Raw genomic sequence first — 20,335 nt, 5'->3', positions numbered from 1 at the left:
GGTCTGTATTAATTACAGGATTAATTAGCTAATCAAAAAAACACTCAATTAAGCAAAAAAAATAAAAATAATCGTTAGATTAGTCGACTAATTGTAAAAATAATCGATAGATTAGTCGACAGACAAATTAATCGTTAGTTGCAGCCCTAGTATGGAGAAGGTGTTTTTCATAATTGATTAGTTGTAATATATAGTTCATGTTAAGTACAGGCATGCTATGTAATTTCTACTATTTAACAGGTATTTATTACCTTTAGCAGAAATCACAGTACTATCCCCACCAACACCTTAATCTGCTTTTCTATTCAGAAAAACAGCACCATATTTGTTCAAGCATTACCCAGGGCTGGAATCGACTTCCTGGACTGAGTGACTGGCACAAAGAAGACACAATCATGTGATTCCTGATGCCTGTGCAGCTCTTTGCTGTGTTCCAAGATGTCTGACACAGCCTCTCACCTTGACAAGTTACATTATTGCAATCTGATTACAGAGTGAGTGATTGAGGAAGTGCATCTTCTTACCTGCAGCAGACAGACAACATCATCTCAGTCCTGAGGCCCACACACTCGATCATAAAATTATACAAAAAATACCGCTTTTGAAGCAATCATACAAAAAACTGATTAATACACAGCTTTCGTCCAAAATTATCTAAAGGGACAAAAGCGAGAATGTTTCTCTTACGATTTTTATTTATTAAGTACAGTTTTCATCCCAAAATACAATACAAAACATTACATTACTTCTGAATTTTTATTCTGTCATATGAGAATTTTCGATTATGGAGACTAGCATGCAAAAAAAAAAAAAAAACATTCGTCAGATAATCATTGCGTGTAGCACGCTTAAAAAAAGTCACTTAAAAGGTCAGCCTAATGAGAAAAGGTGTAGCTTTTTTAGCAAATATACTACCGTTGTATATTGTGATCGGTCAGGAATATATTCATACAAGCCTGTAAAATTACTAAAAGGTCAATTGAAGTAGATCAACCATTTACACCCCCATATCTTTCTCTTGATAGGTTTACTTTTAGAGTCCGTTTTAGCTGAGACAAAACTCAAATGTGTTTGATGTTTCCAGTGCTTCAGTGATGTACTGCTCGCTACTGGGGTGCTAAATACTGGATATAAGTGCTGTCTTGCCTTATACACAAGGGCTTAGTTTGTTTTCTAAATACTGGATAGTCATTCAAATTCTTCCCAAATTACTATCTTAGGGCCGGTTCACATTAGTGTTATCACAGAGATCGCATGTAATTCGGAGCGCACTGCTCCTAAAATACATGCGATCTCTGTGCGGTGCAAATTTCAGCCATACACTTTGTATGGCTGAATTCGCACAGCAATCGCACTAAACACGCACATGGCCCTTTTTTTTTATCTGCAGCAGAATCGGATCGCATGGTGGTTCACACTAGTGCGATCCGATTCTGTGAGAACTTGCAGATCGCACTGTGATATGCAATCTTAACTGGGGGTGTCAACTTTTAATTGACACCCCCTGCGTATCGCATATGGCAGTGTGAACTGCCAGGGGTGCGGATGCGATGCGGGAACACGCTGTATATTCGCAGTGTTCCCGCATCGCACAAGTGTGAACCGGGACTTAAAGTGATTCTAAACCCAGACATTTATCAAACCTTGAATAGATTGGGCACACCACCAGGGATTCAATAGTAAAGTAAACAAATAAAAAAACCTAGTAATACCTCGTTTTTAAATTTATTCCTTAGATAATGTGATGGTATTTCTTCTATACAGCCCGGCAATGCCCAAATCAGGGGCTGTGCTAAGTCCTATGTATTGGTGATGTTGCTTCAGCTATTACATACCCTCCCTTTCAGGCCATTCAGAGTGGAGTGCATTTTTAGTCAGGCATCTGATCTGTTTGCAACAGCGCATTAAGTGCATTTGAATCAGCATAGTCTTTTATTGCTTCATGAGAGCTGAGATTTTTCCTAGTTCAGACGTACTTCGTTGTAACATGATAAAGAAGACTGGCCACATAATAATAAATTCAACCTTTTTGCAGATTTCTAATAATTGTTACATTCCCATCCAAGTTCACTGATCAGGAGTGGCTGTTCAATCATATACATAAATTCTGTAATCTGCCCTAGATAATAGTTCTTATATTTGTGCAAAGAAGGAAATGCTACCAATTTTCTAAATGTTGAAGCTGTGATCTTTATATGCTTTTTATTTTATTTTTTTATGTAGGTACTCGCAATTCGGTACTAAACACAGAGGCCCGTACAGTAGAGGCAGACCTGCTTAGTCGGCGATGTGTGCTTATGCGCTTAGCAGATTTCTCCTTTCAACAGTATCAGAAAGCACTTCGTCAGTCAGCGGGTGCAGTGGTGATAATCCTGCCTCAAGAAATGGCAGCCTTGCCACAAGATATTGTGCAGGTGAGAAAATTTCCAAGTCTTCTTTTTAAAAAGCACTGGACTTTATATGTCCTCTTTCATTTGTTGACTTTTTTTCTGACATTGCTGGTTGCCTAGATCTCTTGCTTTAAAGTGGTTCTAAGCCCTTACTTTTTTTTAAATTAAAAGAACAAACATGTTATACTTACCTGCTATGTGCAATGCTTTTGCACAGAGCAGCTCTGATCCTGGGGCCCCCCCACCGGCCTTTCAGACCCCTCTTTGGCGGGTACTTTCCATGGGGGCACTCTTGCTTGCTCCCACCCAAGCCCTGTTGCTGCGTCCATTGACACAGACAGCGGGTCTCGAAGTCTTGTAAGTTGGAAGGTTATTTCCCTGTAACTTGTTTAGCTCAGACATAGTTCTGAGACCTAAAATCTGAACAAAGCGCCTATTTCTATAGTTTTTACCTGCCTCTCTCCAAAGCAATGAGGCAGGCCACAGACGATGCAATTTTTCTTTCCTGCAACACACGATTCCCCCATCAACATGGAATTGATGGGGGAATCCCTCCTGCGGGGCTATTGAGAGCCACCCCAGCCAAAAGAACACAGTAATTATTGCTAGCGGGTATAGCCACTGGCAATAATTGCATGCTAGAAAGCCAATATGCACGCTGGTTGTATCCAAGTCGATCGATGGATCAACTTGGGAACAATCAGCCTGTCTATACATGGTTTGAATCTCGGCCAGTCAATGCTAAATTCGAACCATCTATAAGTATCATTTCTGTCTGCTGTCTCATTTCTCATCAGCATGCATCACTTCTGACAAGTTTTCCTGGTACCACGAGATAGAGAGTTGACGGGAAGGACCTCCAGCACACAGATTGTGATGGACAGCCTTCGTTCTGTTCTGTGTCTTTACACACAGAGATAGGGGGAGCTCTTGTACAGTGTATAACTGCAGCTCCCCAACACCACACACCCCACCCTGAGAGTCTGAAAAATGATTTTAATCTCAGAGTTTTGCAAGGATGTGCAAATAAACAGGTACAATGTATGTAGGAGGATTCACTGGGTATAGGTAAGGGTTTACAACCACTTTAATAATATTTTTTATGTAGAATTTGAGAGAGCAATTCATCTTTTGTTATAGACCTTATTGCATATGGTTCTTATGTTTTTCATGTTCTCATTGTTTTGCAGCAATTCATGGATATTGAGCCTGAAATGCTTTCCATGGAGACTCAAGTCCCAATATATTTTGCAGTGGAGGATGCAGAGCTCATATCTATATACGAACAAACTCTTGCAGCTTCTGCAAGTCAGGGCACCTCTTCTGCTGCTGAAGGTAACGCTGTTTTTAAAAAGAGGTCTTCATGTAAAATGTTTTATACAAGATAAAAAGACATAATTTCCAATGCTTTTTGTAGATCACATATTCTACAATTTCTCCCCATGTAGTGCTTCTTCATACAGCCACTGCCAATGGCTTCCAAATGGTGACTAGTGGAGCCCAGAGTAAGGCTGTTAGTGATTGGCTTGTAACCAGTGTGGAGGTAAGCTTGCTTGAAGGTATTAAAACTAATATGAATTTTAAATACATCCTTTAAATTCTCAAAAAAATTAGAATTAATATTTTATTGTTGGGTATGAAATATTCAGGTCTTACAACTCCCATGTCAAAGTAAACCTGACACAAACCTGGGCAGATTGCATTAAAAATGTAAACCGTTCTCCACATTGCATGAAAAAAACCCAAGCTTAGTCCATACCCCACCTCCCCAAGGCTGCTTTTTAGTGTTTTAAAATTGTCTATCTCATCTCATAAAAGAGAAATGGAGGGGCTGGGAAAGTTGTGATAGGGCCAAGTACGGATGTTGACAGTCAAGAGTATAGTTCTTCTAAAAAGAGAATTATTTAGGCTGCCATTGTTTGACCCAATTTGATATTGGGTCCAGTAAGCATTGAAGCTAAAGCATCAGCTTGACATCCTGACTGTCATGGTGATGCTTTAGCTTCAATGCTTCCTAGACTTGGAACAAGCATAGAGATGAGGATTTATGACACACAATGACACGCTTGTTTCCAGGTTTGTAACTTGGGCAATAGAGCCAGGCAACTTAGACTAACAGAAGAAGGCTTTCAATGGCAGCCCCAGTATTTCTGTTCTGACTGGTAAACTTTGAGCTACCAAAATTTGTACTAGAGGCTACTAAAAGTAACCACTACTTATGCAGTTTGCCTCAAATTCTTCCCACACCAGGAAAAAAAAAATGGGGTGCCTGCATTTGCCACTGTATGCTCAATTTAGAATGACTGATAGGATTCTTTGTGACTCAATTCAGCATAAGCATTGAGCCATAGCCCCTTGTATCTAGTGCATGGTGCTTTTGTTACTGAAAATATCAGTGTTTACATTGTTTTTCCTCTTTCCTTTCCACCTTTACTACCCTCCTACCTTCCCTTTCCCCTTTTATCCCACTACAGTGTTATACCACTATAGGCATGGCAATAGTACAATGACCAATTGTAGGAATGTGCTGTATCTTGTAATACTGACACGTTTTATGTACACTGTACTTTTTCTCTGTCAGGAGTGGACTTGAATAATGTCAAATAAAGTTATGACAAAAAAATAAAGGGGCCTGCAACACAAGTAGGGCCGAAACAACTAATCGTTTATGAAAATAGTTGTCAACTATTTTCATAATCGATTAGTTGGCCTGCATACAGAATGCATTATTTGTTTACATATCAGGGAATACAGTGCAGCACACATACAGCTCAGTATACCATCCATACATGTCAGTAAGTGCCTGAGAATGTGTGAGGAGCAATGCATCATGGGATATGTAGTCCTATGCAGGAAGTGAGTGGTTCTAAAGGCAGAAGTTTTTTTACCTTGCAATACGAGCATTCTATGCTATAATTTTGCTATTGGGGTACTGTTGGTTCCCTACTGCATGCGCAGTAGGGAACCGGCTGTGAATCGTTAGTAAATAATTGTTAGTTGCCGCCCTAAACACAAGTGGTGTCCAGGGATGCTTGGCAGATGGTGTTATATTGTTTCTCTGGGGTGGATTTTCTGAATCATTACCGTTACTTTGCTTTGTGGCATGATCTGCACAAATGTTGGCCATAGGGCTCAGAAATGGAAGTAGCAATGTTATGACGGTGAACGTTTTTTTTTTTTTTTTTTTTTTTTTTTTTTTAAATAGAGGTAAGGAAGTGGGTGGGCAGTTTTCTCTAAAGGCATTAGCCATGAAATTAGCATTGTCCACTCCACATCAAAACTCTGTTAGCTACCTGATATTATAAAGCCTTGTTTATATATTAATATTGATTTCTTGTCTTCATGCAGGGACGTTTGACTGGTCTTGGCTCAGAAGACCTTCCTACCATTGCCATTGTTGCTCACTATGATTCATTTGGAGTTGCTCCGGTAATTCTCACACCAAAGCTTTCTAATGTAGTGTACAAGACATTCTGTATGTGATCTATTTTTTTTCGGGCAGTTTTTACAGCAATATTAATGCAATATTGCGTGTTTAAGTGAAATTGAAGAAAATGGTTAAATGCACATACATATATGCATATCATCTTGGGTGAAGCACAAAACTTTAAAGCTCCCTTTTTCAAAACTTTTATAGCTCCCTGGCTATGCTTTCATAGCAAACTTGTGAACATTTTAGAAGTTATACTTTTAAATATTTTAGAAACAGTTATGCTGTGGCAACTGATAACACTTTTATTCTATGCAGTGGCTGTCATATGGGGCCGATTCCAATGGAAGCGGGGTGGCTGTCCTTCTAGAGCTGGCACGTCTCTTCTCACGACTCTACACTTACAAGCGAACACATGCCAGGTTAGATTCCCAAACATAGCACTCTTGACTTAGTCCTACCAGCCCTGCAACATGTTTCTGTTTCTTTCTGGCTGGGCCTGAATGAAGCAAGGCCTTAACCACACCTATATCATGCTTACAGTTAAACAAATGCTTTCTTAGAACTGTTGCAGAGTTTGTCTTGCGTTGACTACATTTTCTGTAATTTAAAGTTGTAAACCTTTACCCTCCTCATTTCTGTACTGTGTTTTGTTTTTAGGGACACTACAAAGTTTTTTCCTTTTTCTTTTTTTTGCCTGTGGTTCAAAAGTGTGTGTCCTAAAATTCCACTGGTGTAAAGGGCCAATGTACACCAGTTAACTGTTTAATGAATGTAATTTACAGCACAAACATGGAGCAGATCGGAGGATATAGCACAGTGTATAGACAGTGGTCTAGTGTATGTAGTATGCAGCACGGCATCCAGAATGCAGTGGTCCTAAATATTTAATGTAAAGCAAAATGTACAGAGTGCAGTGGTCTGCTGTAAGTAACATACAAAATAGTGTAACCTTGGTTCTTGATTATGAATGCCATGCTCAAGCTGGAGAAGCCAAACTCCTTCAGTCACCAGGGAGAAAGGTACAGACCCAATGATTAAGCTCCAGTGGGCGGAGCGAAACATGGGGGGTGGCTTTGGTGGAGACTCATTGGCTGAGGCTGCTTTTAAGTCTACCCAAGGTTGGCTGTACGGGAATGTGGCATTTCTATAAATTTATACCGAAATGTATACATTGTGCATCAGTCTGCGGTATGTAAAATTCAGCACGAGTGTTCTGTGATCCAAATGATGTAACATGCATTACAATGTAAGAAGTGCAGTGGTCAGGAGTATCTAAAGTTCAGATTACAGTGGTTTAGAATATGTACCATACACTGAGGTGTATGAAAACTTTCTACATATGTATCTGCTTACATACTATGTAATGTACAGAGTTTATTGGTTCAAAGTATAAAACTTACAATGCAGCATGCAAATGACATACAGCATGGTGTGCAATAGTTTTCTTCATGCTGGCGGTCGGTAGGAAGGTGTCCCTGTATGTTGGTGGAAGAATGTTCCTACATATTTATAGTCCGAGATAATTTTTGCATAAAAGTTGTTGCTAGCATAAAATATGACTCTCCACTAGTCAATTGCTACTGTGTGCCTAGTGACATCTGCATCTATACAAGAATTATGCAGGCACCATCAAGTGACAGATCAATCCACCTGCATGTTTAGTGTAGTGACGTGCACTTCCTCAGCAACATTGTGGCAGAGAGAACTTTTGATCAAAAGCTGTGAAGTATGCATTTCTGAAAATCAAAGATTGTTGGTTCTTGGTTGTTAAGCACAGGGCTTGACAAATTTGTTTGGGATCTAGGAGCCAGCTAAAAAAGTTAGGAGCCAGTTTATTTTTTAAAAACAAAGCTTTATTTTCAATGACGAAAATAACCGATCTTAAATTTAAACAGTGCAGCAAGGTTGGGGCGATAGGAGATCCAGTGACCAAGAGTAACATATGCCACCTTAGGCCCCTTTCACACGGGCGCCTACGCTAAGCAGAATCCGCATGCTCAGTGGGGATCTCTCTGCTGATCCCCGCTGAGCAGGTGGAGGACAGGTTCTGTCTGCTATGCTATGCAGACACAGCCCATTCTCCTCTATGGGGCAATCAGATGGAAACGGACCGTCTGTTTCCATCCGATTCCATCCAATCCGTTTCACTGGACGGATGGTAAATAGAACCACCATCCGTCTGTTTTTGGCGGACAGGATCGGATGGTGGCGGCTTGCCACTCCATAGAGACTGAAAGGTCCGATCAGGTCCGCCTGAAAAACTGACAGGCGGACCTGATCAGAAAGCCAGTGTGAAAGGGGTCATCGGCTGTGTGGCATGACAGGGCAGGGAGATGATGAAAAATATTTATTTATTTTTTTCCATAAAAGATTCTTATTGTGAATAAGGGATTTTAATGCAAAACAAAAGATCAACACATTGCAAGGAGATTACAAAATGCAATTTTTAAAGTAACACTCTTTTGCAGAAGTGCATAAATATGTAGAACACATTATCCTTGAACTTCCAGGAGAGAGCAGTGTAAAATGGGATTTAAAAATAAAATCAAATAATACCCACACTCCCTGCACACTTACCTTTAAACAAAGGGCGCCAGATGAAGACTGCAAAAACTTCCATCTCTCCACCTCCTTGGGAAGGAGAAGGGCGGGCATTGAAAACAAGCAGTGGAAATTCCTTGCATTCCTAATTACTGCTTGTTGTAATACTCCCGGCCACCACAAGAGGCCGCCAGTTTCACATTGGCAGCATCTCAGTGAAGAAGGCCCAAAAGCCGGGGGCCTCAATTTTCAGATGATGCGGTAGTTCGAGCGCTGGGGGGGGGGGGGGGGGCGCAAAGCGACAGGACATCTCCTGCAGTGCACCCCAGGCGCCAGGTCGCTAATTCTAGTCGCATATGCGACCTGGCGCCCGGGGATTGTCGAACCCTGGTTAAGCACCTGAAGTTCAGATGCAACTCTCTAGAAAGGAGGATGGGGAGCGCAACCACACTTTCTGGATTGTAGTTTTCATAGAACTATAAGATATGAAATACAGTATATGTTCATGGGAATGCCATTACTAATTTGTAGTATAGCATAGTACATGCCTGTTGCTGTTATTCTCTTCCGTTTGCATGTCCATCGATTTAGTCAGGCAGATTGATATCCATGATCTTGACAGTCCTCCAATATAGATGCTAATTGCATTCCCCGATAATACAAACCAGACACTTAGGGGAGTCTACAAATCTGTGTGCAATATCATCGAAATATGAAGCATGAAAAGATGTGACAGTAACATCCAAATTACATTTATATAAATACTGAAAAATGATTAACTACAGGTCCTTCTCAAAAAATTAGCATATTGTGATAAAGTTCATTATTTTCTGTAATGTACTGATAAATATTAGACTTTCATATATTTTAGATTCATTACACACAACTGAAGTAGTGCAAGCCTTTTATTGTTTTAATATTGATGATTTTGGCATACAGCTCATGAAAAACCAAAATTCCTATCTCAAAAAATTAGCATATTTCATCCGACCAATAAAAAAAAAAGTGTTTTTAATACAAAAAAAGTCAACCTTCAAATAATTATGTTCAGTTATGCACTCAATACTTGGTCGGGAATCCTTTTGCAGAAAAGACTGCTTCAATGCGGCGTGGCATGGAGGCAATCAGCCTGTGGCACTGCTGAGGTGTTATAGAGGCCCAGGATGCTTCGATAGCGGCCTTGAGCTCATCCAGAGTGTTGTGTCTTGCGTCTCTCAACTTTCTCTTCACAACATCCCACAGATTCTCTATGGGGTTCAGGTCAGGAGAGTTGGCAGGCCAATTGAGCACAGTAATACCATGGTCAGTAAACCATTTACCAGTGGTTTTGGCACTGTGAGCAGGTGCCAGGTCGTGCTGAAAAATGAAATCATCTCCATAAAGCTTTTCAGCATATGGAAGCATGAAGTGCTCCAAAATCTCCTGATATCTAGCTGCATTGACCCTGCCCTTGATAAAACACAGTGGACCAACACCAGCAGCTGACATGGCACCCCAGACCATCACTGACTGTGGGTACTTGACACTGGACTTCAGGCATTTTGGCATTTCCCTCTCCCCAGTCTTCCTCCAGACTCTGGCACCTTGATTTCCGAATGACATGCAAAATTTGCTTTCATCCGAAAAAAGTACTTTGGACCACTGAGCAACAGTCCAGTGCTGCTTCTCTGTAGCCCAGGTCAGGCGCTTCTGCCGCTGTTTCTGATTCAAAAGTGGCTTGACCTGGGGAATGCGGCACCTGTAGCCCATTTCCTGCACACGCCTGTACACGGTGGCTCTAGATGTTTCTACTCCAGACTCGGTCCACTGCTTCTGCAGGTCCCCCAAGGTCTGGAATCGGTCCTTCTCCACAATCTTCCTCAGGGTCCGGTCACCTCTTCTCGTTGTGCAGCGTTTTCTGCCACACTTTTTCCTTCCCACAGACTTCCCACTGAGGTGCCTTGATACAGCACTCTGGGAACAGCCTATTCGTTCAGAAATTTCTTTCTGTGTCTTACCCTCTTGCTTGAGGGTGTCAATGATGGCCTTCTGGACAGCAGTCAGGTCGGCAGTCTTACCCATGATTGCGGTTTTGAGTAATGAACCAGGCTGGGAGTTTTTAAAAGCCTCAGGAATCTTTTGCAGGTGTTTAGAGTTAATTAGTTGATTCAGATGATTAGGTTAATAGCTCGTTTAGAGAACCTTTTCATGATATGCTAATTTTTTGAGATAGGAATTTTGGTTTTTCATGAGCTGTATGCCAAAATCATCAATATTAAAACAATAAAAGGCTTGCACTACTTCAGTTGTGTGTAATGAATCTAAAATATATGAAAGTCTGTTTATCAGTACATTACAGAAAATAATGAACTTCATCACAATATGCTAATTTTTTGAGAAGGACCTGTGTGTGTGTGTGTGTGTGTATATATATATATATATATATATATATATATATATATATATATATATATTTATTCCTCCTGAGAATACCCTTTTAGTTTCCCTTTTTTAAAGTGTACGTGAGCCTAAAACCTTTTTTTTTTTTTTAGTTTTGAATGAATTAGTGAAGGGTTAAATCTTCTGTCAATTTACATTTTTGCTGTCTGTGCAACAGGAAGTGAGAGGGGTTCTCCACAAAATAGACAATTCCTCTTAGCTGTCTTTAAAGTAGGTGTCTACACTGGAATATTTTTCCTCCGCTGCTTAAATATTTGATTTCCCATCACTTCATGTCCTGAAGACAATAGTCACCAGGAAAAAATAGACATGGTGAATCTCCCTAGCAGGAGACACAGGCAACAATATTTTTTTGGGGTCCTGTTCTTTCCCTACCCTATCCAAAACCTGAAAAAAAAAAATTGGAGTATACATACTTTATATAAATGTAGAATGATTTGTTATCCAACTCTTTTGTTGAAGTTTTAATAGCTATACAAAATAATGAACAATGGTAATATTGTCAACTCTGACCTAATGGATAGTTTGTGTTCTTGTGACTTGGTTTGTCTTGTAAAATAGTTACTTCTACTACAATGCAGCTGAGATATGTGACTGTATTTTTTGTCTCTTAGGGCTCATGCACACTGCATCTCGCAGAAGCTGCTCCTACAGGCTTTTGAGCTCAATTTTTTTTTTTTTGCCTGAAGACTTCTCTTCATGTTAGCCAATGTGTCCATGCGCACAATGGCTTTCCCAGGAGTTTACAGTCATATGAGCTTACAGGCAGAAAAAAAACCCACCGAACTTGTATTTTTGAGAGGAGCTTTTGAGCAGAAAAGACGCCTAGGCACCTAAAAAGTGAGAATAAGCGCAAAAAAAGCACAAAATTGAAAAATTTGCTGTGGGGACAGTTTGTGTACAAAAAAAATGCAATAAAATGCGTAAAAGAGCACAAACAAGCTTTAAGGCAGAGAGATAAAAGCTTAAATGCCTCTAAAAGCATTGCCTGTCCTGTACCAATTCTAAATACAATAAACTGCTTCTGTTTTGCAATGGCAAGCACTACCAGGTTCCCAAAGATATCCCCAAGTTATTGTTTAAAGTGCTATATTAAGCAAATATCAGTTCTTCAGCTAGGAAGTTAGTACAGTAAAACCTTGGATTGCGAGCATAATTCGTTCCGGAAGCATGCTTGTAATCCAAAGCACTCTTATATCAAAGCGAATTTCCCCATAAGAAATAATGGAAACTCAGATGATTCGTTCCACAACCCTTTATTCATAAATCCTTCAATTTATAGTCCATATAAAAAGATTATAGCATTGCGATAGGTGGTGTAACCATAAAATGTCCATCCACAAATAGCCGCTTCCACAAGGGGATTGGAAGCAAAATCCAGCAGGAGCTACAGGGTATCAAAGAGAAGAGAGGCGCCTCTAAGTGTAGCAATATGGTTCCATTTAATGAAGGTACAACATTTAGCAACTCACATGGTTGATGAATAAAACAGGCACATCTAAGTATGCAGGCATCCGGGGTAAAGCTGTCCACATAGACCATCTTCTGCACTGCCGGCTGCCAGTCTGTAATACTGACCGGGAAGACCACCCTGCAGTAAAGTGATCTGAAAGCGAGGGGTAGCATGGAAGGGATGACGTAGATGACGGTGCGGAGGATGGTCCTATGTGGACAGCTTTACCGCTGATGCCTGCATACTTAGATGTGCCTGTTCCCATCATCAGCCATGTGAGTTGCTAAATGTTGTACCTTCATTAAATTTAACCATAGTGCTACATTTAGAGGCGCCTCTCTTCTCTTTTATACTCAGCTGTGACTTGACGCTACTTGTATATCAAGACATCGCTTGTATATCAAGTCAAAATTTATTTGAAATTTTTGCTTGTCTTGCAAAGCGCTCTTAAACCAAGTTACTCTCAAACCAAGGTTTTACTGTATTTCCTTTTTAAAATGTTTTATTAGGTACAGAGGTAGTACAGCTATAATAAAACAACTCCTGCAACATCTGTACATTTTGAGGCATTTACATTTTAGTCCAAAGGCACCACTGAGCTAGTACACAGAAGAACAGGGTCATAAATATTAATAATAGGAAACCCAACTAGAAGCTGGTATTTCTGCCTGCCTTCTGCACTTCACCACTGGTCCATTTGGCCACCCTCCACGATGACTAAGAAGTAGTAAGGTCTGGGAGGGTTGAGGACAAACAAATTTTGCCCCTCCAAAGTCAGTATTTGCATAATTGATTTTATTAGGTTTTGAGCCTTGTTGGGTGTGCTAGAAGTTAATGGAGGATATTTACTGACACCTTGAGGTGCCAGCCAAGTTATCGCAGAGACAAGGGGTTCATTTACTAAAGGCAAATAGACTTTGCAATTGCTCCAGAGCTTAGTAAGAGAGCAACAGCTGTGCTGACTTCCATCATCCAATCATGTGCAAGCAAAAATGCATTTATATTTTCCTTGTACGTGATTGGGTATTCTTTGCAGAGTGAAGTTTTACTTAATTTACTAAGCTCTGGAGCAACTGCAAAGTGCACAGTCTATTTGCCTTTAGTAAATCAACCCCAGTGTTTTAGAGCAAGTACAGGCTTAACCTGCTCTGGCAGGAATCAAATGGCTTTTGGACCTCTTGTATATGCAGTTGCACAGATCTGCTTTTTCCTTATTTAGTGGCTCACATAGTAACTGTCCAATTTGCTATTGCCTGTGTTTTTCATATAATGTCCCTGTTTTTTTGTGATGGATTTAATTGTTGGTGTCACCTGCCCTTAAATTCACATTTCTCCCATGCACAGTTACAATCTGCTGTTTTTCGCATCAGGAGGAGGGAAGTTTAATTATCAGGGAACAAAGAGATGGTTAGAGGATCATCTGGATCACACAGGTACTATAGCATGCTGACTAAAAGCAGCATTGCAAATACAACCACTGAAAAAACAGTCCAGAGAAACATGTGGACTGCCGTGGCTGACCATCCCCTAAAAAAGCTAGTTGTCCTTTTGTTTTTAATTAAGATTATACTAACACATTTAGGATTCAAAAGATCTGCACTAGTGCAGTCATTTTTGGAGGCTAAATAGTTAGCTTGAAAGCCAGGCAACTAGCATTTTCAGAAGGAAGTAAGCAGTGGCAGCCCACATCCTTTCTTTAGAGGTTCCCTGTAACGACAGGGATTGTATGTGTTTGGCTTTTTTAAAAAAAATAATAAAATCAAAATGAATTATTTTAGCTCTTAACCTATTTTTCAATGTTATCAGTTGCTTGTCTCTTCCACTTATATTTTGATGAGTGAGTGTGGGAGGGGTTTTGGGACTGCATCTTAAATGTTTTGTTCTAATCCTTCTAATTCTACATATTTATAGATTCTAGTCTACTTCAAGAAAATGTGGCCTTTGTACTTTGCCTGGATACAGTTGGAAGTGAAAACAGTTTGCACCTCCATGTTTCCAAGCCTCCCAAGGAGGGCACCTTGCAGCATGCTTTCCTTAACGAGCTGGAAATGGTAAATTACTAAAATAAAAAATAAGTGTACTGTTTGCCATTATTCTGCCTAAAATAGCTTTTCCTGTACAAGCTTGAACTGAAAGGAAGAGTATGATTTGTTGCTGTTAACAAAAGAACCAGGAGTGTGAAAAAATTGTTCCATTCTTGCTAGAGTGCTTTTAATTATTTCTCTACATCTTTTTGGTAAAGATTATCGCCAATCAGTTTCCTGAAGTGAAGTTTTCTATGGTTCATAAGAAGATCAACCTGGCAGAAGATACATTGGCCTGGGAGCATGAGCGATTTGCTATCCGAAGACTTCCCTCTTTCACCATCTCTCATCTAGAAGGACATCGCAGTGGTCACCGTAACAGTGTCCTGGATCTCAGGTAAGATGATCACCAACATATGGGGAAAATAATGCCAAAATTGTTATTCTAAGAGAAAGTATGCGCATGCTTGTTATATGGTAGCATAGTAAATTTCTTTTAGATGCTGATCGCCAGTTACTTGGTGTATACAAACCTCAATAATGATCTTCCTTTATTTGCTCTCATTTGGTCTGTTTTTACCATTTAGCCAGTAACTTCCATTCTCTCTGTCTACTATTATCAGTTGCATTCTTCCCAGTTCTCTATGTGGACTACTGAACACCACCTCCTCTGTTCCAGAAAAGAGGGGTTCTGTAGTCATGTCTAGGGTGACAATGCTGCTTCATCATAGATGCAATGCATTGTAAGCGCTTTCACCCTTGGTCAGGAAGTATGTTACTGGCAAGCTATCCAGGGGGACAAAAAACCTGAAAAAAAGAAATCAAAGGCATCATCTACTTTTACGAACTTGTAAGGTGCAATATTTATTATTTTTGTATCTAGGTTTGAATTGAATAAAAAAAAATCTACGATTATAAAGCTGTAATTGCATTAATAAAGTAAACGTTTTTCTTTCACATCCATTAAGGCTCGGTTCACACTTATGCGATGCGGGAAGGCTGCAAATTCGCAGCCTGTTCCCGCATCGCAAACGCACCCCCGGCATATGCGATACGCTGGTGGGTGTCAATGTAATCTTAACGACACCCCCAGTTTGATCGCATATCGCAGTGCGATCTTCCAGTTCGCACAGGATCGGATCGCACAAGTGCGGACCGCTGTGTGATCCGATCCTGATGCAGCTGCAAAAAAGGGTCCTGTGCGTGTTTGCTGCGGGTGCGGTGCGAATTTAGCCATACAAAGTATATGGCTAAACTCACACCGCACAGCCGATCGCATGTAATGAAGGAGCAGTGCGCTCCGACATTACATGCGATCGGCGCAGCCGCATCAGTGTGAACCGGCACTAAAGCTGGCCATACACTAGCCGAAAAATCGTTCAAACTAATTTTCAAAAAACGAAAAATCGGCTGTGAGAGTAGACGATCGTGCCATCATGTAATGACCGGATTTCGATCGGTAAACCGTTCAGTGGACGTTTTTCGTTCAGTTTGTCACATATGCCTAGTGCAAACAGTTCGGCCAAGAAACACTTTAACCTTTCAATTTATCGTTCGTTCGGCAGAATTTTTCAAACTGTTACTTCGATTTTTCGGCTCTGAAAAGTTAAAAATTATTTTCTATTTGTGCCCATTACCTGGACGAAAAATGAACGATCGGACCAAATGACAGATTTTCGAACAATTTTTCGGCTAGTGTATAGCCAGCATTAGGGACACTGGATGACGGGTTATGCTGCCACCCACAAAAGGGTTGGACAAAAAAAAATTAAAAAACTGCCCAGGATTTTCCCTCCCTTTAGCAGCATGTCTCAGTATTTTGCTAGTGTCCTAGGAGAAAGAGAATGTATTTTCCCCAGCTCTGCTGTAGTAAAGACTAACTTTGCTACCACTTTCTTTTTTTTTTTTTTCTTGCCATCGTAAACTCTTCTCTACACTGGTGCCTTCGATTGCAGCTCTCCGATGCGACCAGCCTCGATCTGGTTTTTGGAGTTCTGCGCACGGACCCCACTGAAGGGCTGAGTTCCCTATAAGGCACTTTCCAGAATTTGTTCTGGAGAAAGTTACCTGCAAAGCACTTTAGGTACAGTGCCATTGACATTGCACCTAACTGGTGCTTTGTTACAGCTTCCCACTTACCTTGGTCATCTTTGGCCACCCAAACCTCACCAGCTTTCTGAGTTTCATGAGTACCTGAGTTCCTGGCTCTCACCTTCAACCTATATTTAATGTTTCTGATTCTGGACATGGACAGTGTATGGAGGTCCCCAGCTCAAATTTTGTCAACCTATCTCCAGGGCTGCTTGCAGTGAATCTGCAGCCTGGAATCAAGTGATCCTCTGCTTTTAGAGTCTGTTCTGTCCTTTGGAGTTCTATTTGATTCATTTGGGTGTTTCTAGATCATCTAGGCTGAGGTTTTTACCATAGTTATTCAAGAAATTGGCCCAAATCACTCATTTATTGGCTAACTCTTGTCGCAGAGGCCACAGGCATGTTCCCAAGCCCTCTCTTGCTAATTCTTACATAGTTGCATAGTAGGTGAGGTTGAATAAAGACCACAGTCCATCCAGTTCAATCTGTGTAGGTGTGTGTGGCCGTAATCGTCTCTCATACCCCTGAATGTTTTTCTCCTTGAGAGGTACGTCTAAGAGTCTTTTGAGAGCCTCCATACCTCCCGCAGAAACCACCTCTTGTGGTAGAGAATTCCACAATCTTGTAGCCCTAACAGTAAAGAACCCCCCACGTTGCTTGAGGGTAAAACGCTTCTCCTCCAATCGTATTGTATGCCCCCGAGTCCTCATGCAATCCTTTCGACTGAATAGCTTTTTTTCTATGCTGAGATCACCATTGAGATATTTATAAATTGCTATCATGTCCCCTCTCAGGCGTCTCTTCTCCGGGGAGAATAAATCAAGCGGTTGCAGACGCTCTTCATAATTAAGGTCCTCCAATCCCCTAATTAGTTTAGTCGCCCTTCTCTGGACTCTCTCCAGCTCCAAAACATCCCTCCTGAGGACTGGTGACCAGAACTGGACAGAGTACTCCAGATGTGGTCGGAACAGAGTTTTATAAAGTGGAAGGATTATAGTCTTATCTCTGGAATACATCCCTTTTTTTATGCATGCTAATATTCTGCTGGCTTTGGCAGCTGCCGCTTGACATTGCATGCTATTGCCTAGTCTATCCTCTACCAAGACTCCCAGATCTTTATCCATTTTTGATTCCCCCAAAGGTTCCCCCCTTAAAGTGTATTGTGCTTTTATGTTTTTAGTCCCCAAGTGCAAAACCTTACACTTCTCCACATTAAACCTCATTTGCCATGTCGTTGCCCACTCTGTTATTTTGTCCAGGTCATTCTGTAGGATATCTGCTTTATGCTGTGCAGTTATTGCCCTGCCCAATTTTGTGTCATCAAAAAACTGATATAGAACTACTGATCCCGTCCTCAATGCTGTTTATGAATAAATTGAACAAGGTTGATCCCAGGACTGAGCCTTGGGGGACCCCACTTACCACCTCAGACCAGTCTGAGTATGCGCTATTTATTACCACCCTTTGGACACGCCCTTTTAGCCAGTTCCGTATCCAAGAGCAAACCCTGCGGTCGATGACTGCAGACCTTATTTTATAAATTAAGCGCTTGTGGGGAACTGTATCAAACGCCTTAGCAAAATCCAGGTACACCACATCCACTGGTCTCCCCCTAGCTAGCTCACAGCTCACCTCCTCATAGAATGTTAAGAGATTGGTTTGACAAGAATGCCCATTTGTAAACCCGTGCGGATTACTGCTGATGATGTCTTTAGCAAACACTACGATACTATCGATGTCAGACTGACAGGCCTATAATTTCCCGGGACGTGCCTCTGCCCTTTTTTGAATATCGGTACCACGTTTGCTTTCCTCCAATCCCCTGGTACATTTCCTGTCATAATACTGTCAGCAAAGATCACGAACAGTGGTCTAGATATAACCTTACTAAGTTCTTTGAGTACACTTGGATGTACGCCATCCAGGCCTGGTGATTTATTTGTTAATTTTATCCAGCCTTTTCATGATTTCACCCTCTGTTAGCCGTAGCGGCAAGTCCCTGTGTATTTCTACTAACCATACAGTCATGGTCAGTGTACCCCTCCTTTTCATGTGTAAAGACTGACGAGAAAAAAGCGTTCAGCACGGTTGCGTTTTCAGTGTCCCCTGTAGCCATCCTCCCATCATCGTTAATTATGTGTGCAATATGCTCTGCCCTAGTTTTTTTGCTGTTGATATATTTAAAGAATTTCTTTGGGTTCTTTTTACTATCCTCCGCTATTTGTCTCTCAAAGTTGATTTTAGCCATTTTGATTTCGTATTTACTTTTCTTATTTGCCTCCTTGTATTGCTCGAAAGTCGATACTGTGCCCTCTGATTTATATTTCTTGAAGGCCATTTTTTTCCCCCTAATAAGTTTTTAAAAATTATGCTTTAGCCAGCCAGGTTTGGCTTTCTCTTCTAAATTTATTTCCCATAGGAATGCACTGCGAGATGCATTTGTTTAATATGTTCCTAAAGCATTCCCATTTTTCCTCCGTGGTCAGTGTTCCCAGGGTTTGGTCCCAGTTTACCCTTTCCATCATTGAGCATAATTTGGGAAAGTTTGCCCTTCTGAAGTTTAGGGTTCTTATGTTCCCCTCTTGCCTTTTTATATTGTTATTTACACTAAATGTGATCATCCTGTGATCGCTAGAGCCCAGGTTGTCCTGGACTCCTACCTCCAAGATTGTCTGGGTCATTAGTGATCAATAAATCCAGGACTGCATTTTCTCTAGTAGGAGAATCCACCAACTAAGACATGTAGTTGTCCTGTAACGTTTTCATGAATAGACGGGCCTTCTGTGAGTGTGTAGTCCCCTCTTCCCAGTCAATGTCGGGATAATTGAAGTCCCCCAATATGATGACTGATCCCAGTCTTGCCGCTTTACCCAACAGTGATATAAATTCCAGCTCTACCTCCTGCCTTTGGTTGGGTGGCCTATAGCAAACCCCCACAATTACTTTTCCCTTTACTTCTTCCCCTACGGAGTTCTGCCCACACGGATTCTAACTCCATATTCATCCCTTCCATAATATCACTCCTCTCTATCACCCTTACATTATTCTTGACATAGAGACATACCCCTCCCCCTCTTTTTCCTACCCTGTCCTTCCGGTACACCGAATACCCTTGGATATTAGCCAGCCAGTCATGTGAGGGGTCGAACCAAGTTTCCGTTATTCCCACAAGGTCTATGTCCTCCTCATGTACTAACATTTCCAACTCCAATTCTATATTCAATTTACCTACAGCCTTGGCGACATCTGAGCCATAAATAACAAAAGCCGACTCACCTCGCGCTGTCACTTACGCAACAATGACACATTCAGCTGTATAGTTTAATAAAGTAAAAAATGGTGCAAATATATCATTTTTCGTACATATTTTAACAGAGTGACAACAAGCACAGAAGATAAAGGGGTGAAAAATGAAAAGTACTTGCAAGTCCAGTTTCAGCATATTTCAGTCTGTGAGCAAAATGATCTATTGCCTCTCATAACTTGACAAGTCTTTTTACTTGATGGTACACAAAAGCTCACAAAATGTGGATGCAGTCTACATTTCTTTGCATGAAGAGGGGATGTTGACAGAGACCATCTGACCAATCATCTGGTCTAAGACGTGGTTTCTGGGCTGTCACCATGTTTCTGACCAAGTCCCAGATAATTTCCTATAAGTATTCATATCTCTGAATATCTGTAGGGTACAGTCGGCTACCCTGCATATGATTGTCCAGCATAAAATTTAGCTTTGAAGTGGATATAAATATAACCGGTCTCGGATATCCATTTCTCATAGGAGTGTGGGGGCCTAATCTATTCTGGTACCTTCTAGCATAGGGGTGTTTGGGTTCAAAATGCTACAAAATAGCTGAGGTTGGTAAATGTTGTTTTTGTTCTGGCTGTGCTAATATTATTTAATGAGTTATGATATATACTGTGCTTTGAAGAGGACGAGACCGAAATGTGGATTGCTGGAGGA

At 40.9% G+C, this 20,335-nt stretch overlaps 1 protein-coding gene across 1 annotated transcript in view; it reads left to right on the top strand.

The window, feature by feature from the left end:
• NCLN (nicalin) overlaps nucleotides 1–20,335 on the top strand; it is a 58,893-nt gene that overhangs the window by 15,498 nt on the left and 23,060 nt on the right. Inside the window, exons 2-9 of the mRNA XM_082270590.1 lie at nucleotides 2,224–2,414; nucleotides 3,581–3,725; nucleotides 3,839–3,933; nucleotides 5,739–5,819; nucleotides 6,139–6,242; nucleotides 13,601–13,689; nucleotides 14,168–14,307; nucleotides 14,499–14,677. Of these exons, the coding sequence (XP_082126716.1) occupies nucleotides 2,224–2,414; nucleotides 3,581–3,725; nucleotides 3,839–3,933; nucleotides 5,739–5,819; nucleotides 6,139–6,242; nucleotides 13,601–13,689; nucleotides 14,168–14,307; nucleotides 14,499–14,677 (1,024 nt within the window). The remainder of the gene's footprint in view (nucleotides 1–2,223; nucleotides 2,415–3,580; nucleotides 3,726–3,838; nucleotides 3,934–5,738; nucleotides 5,820–6,138; nucleotides 6,243–13,600; nucleotides 13,690–14,167; nucleotides 14,308–14,498; nucleotides 14,678–20,335) is intronic.

Source organism: Pelophylax lessonae (assembly GCF_965119305.1).
Source record: "Pelophylax lessonae genome assembly, chromosome: 1".
NCBI lineage: Eukaryota > Metazoa > Chordata > Amphibia > Anura > Ranidae > Pelophylax > Pelophylax lessonae.
This window is presented reverse-complemented; position numbering and strand designations above follow the sequence as displayed.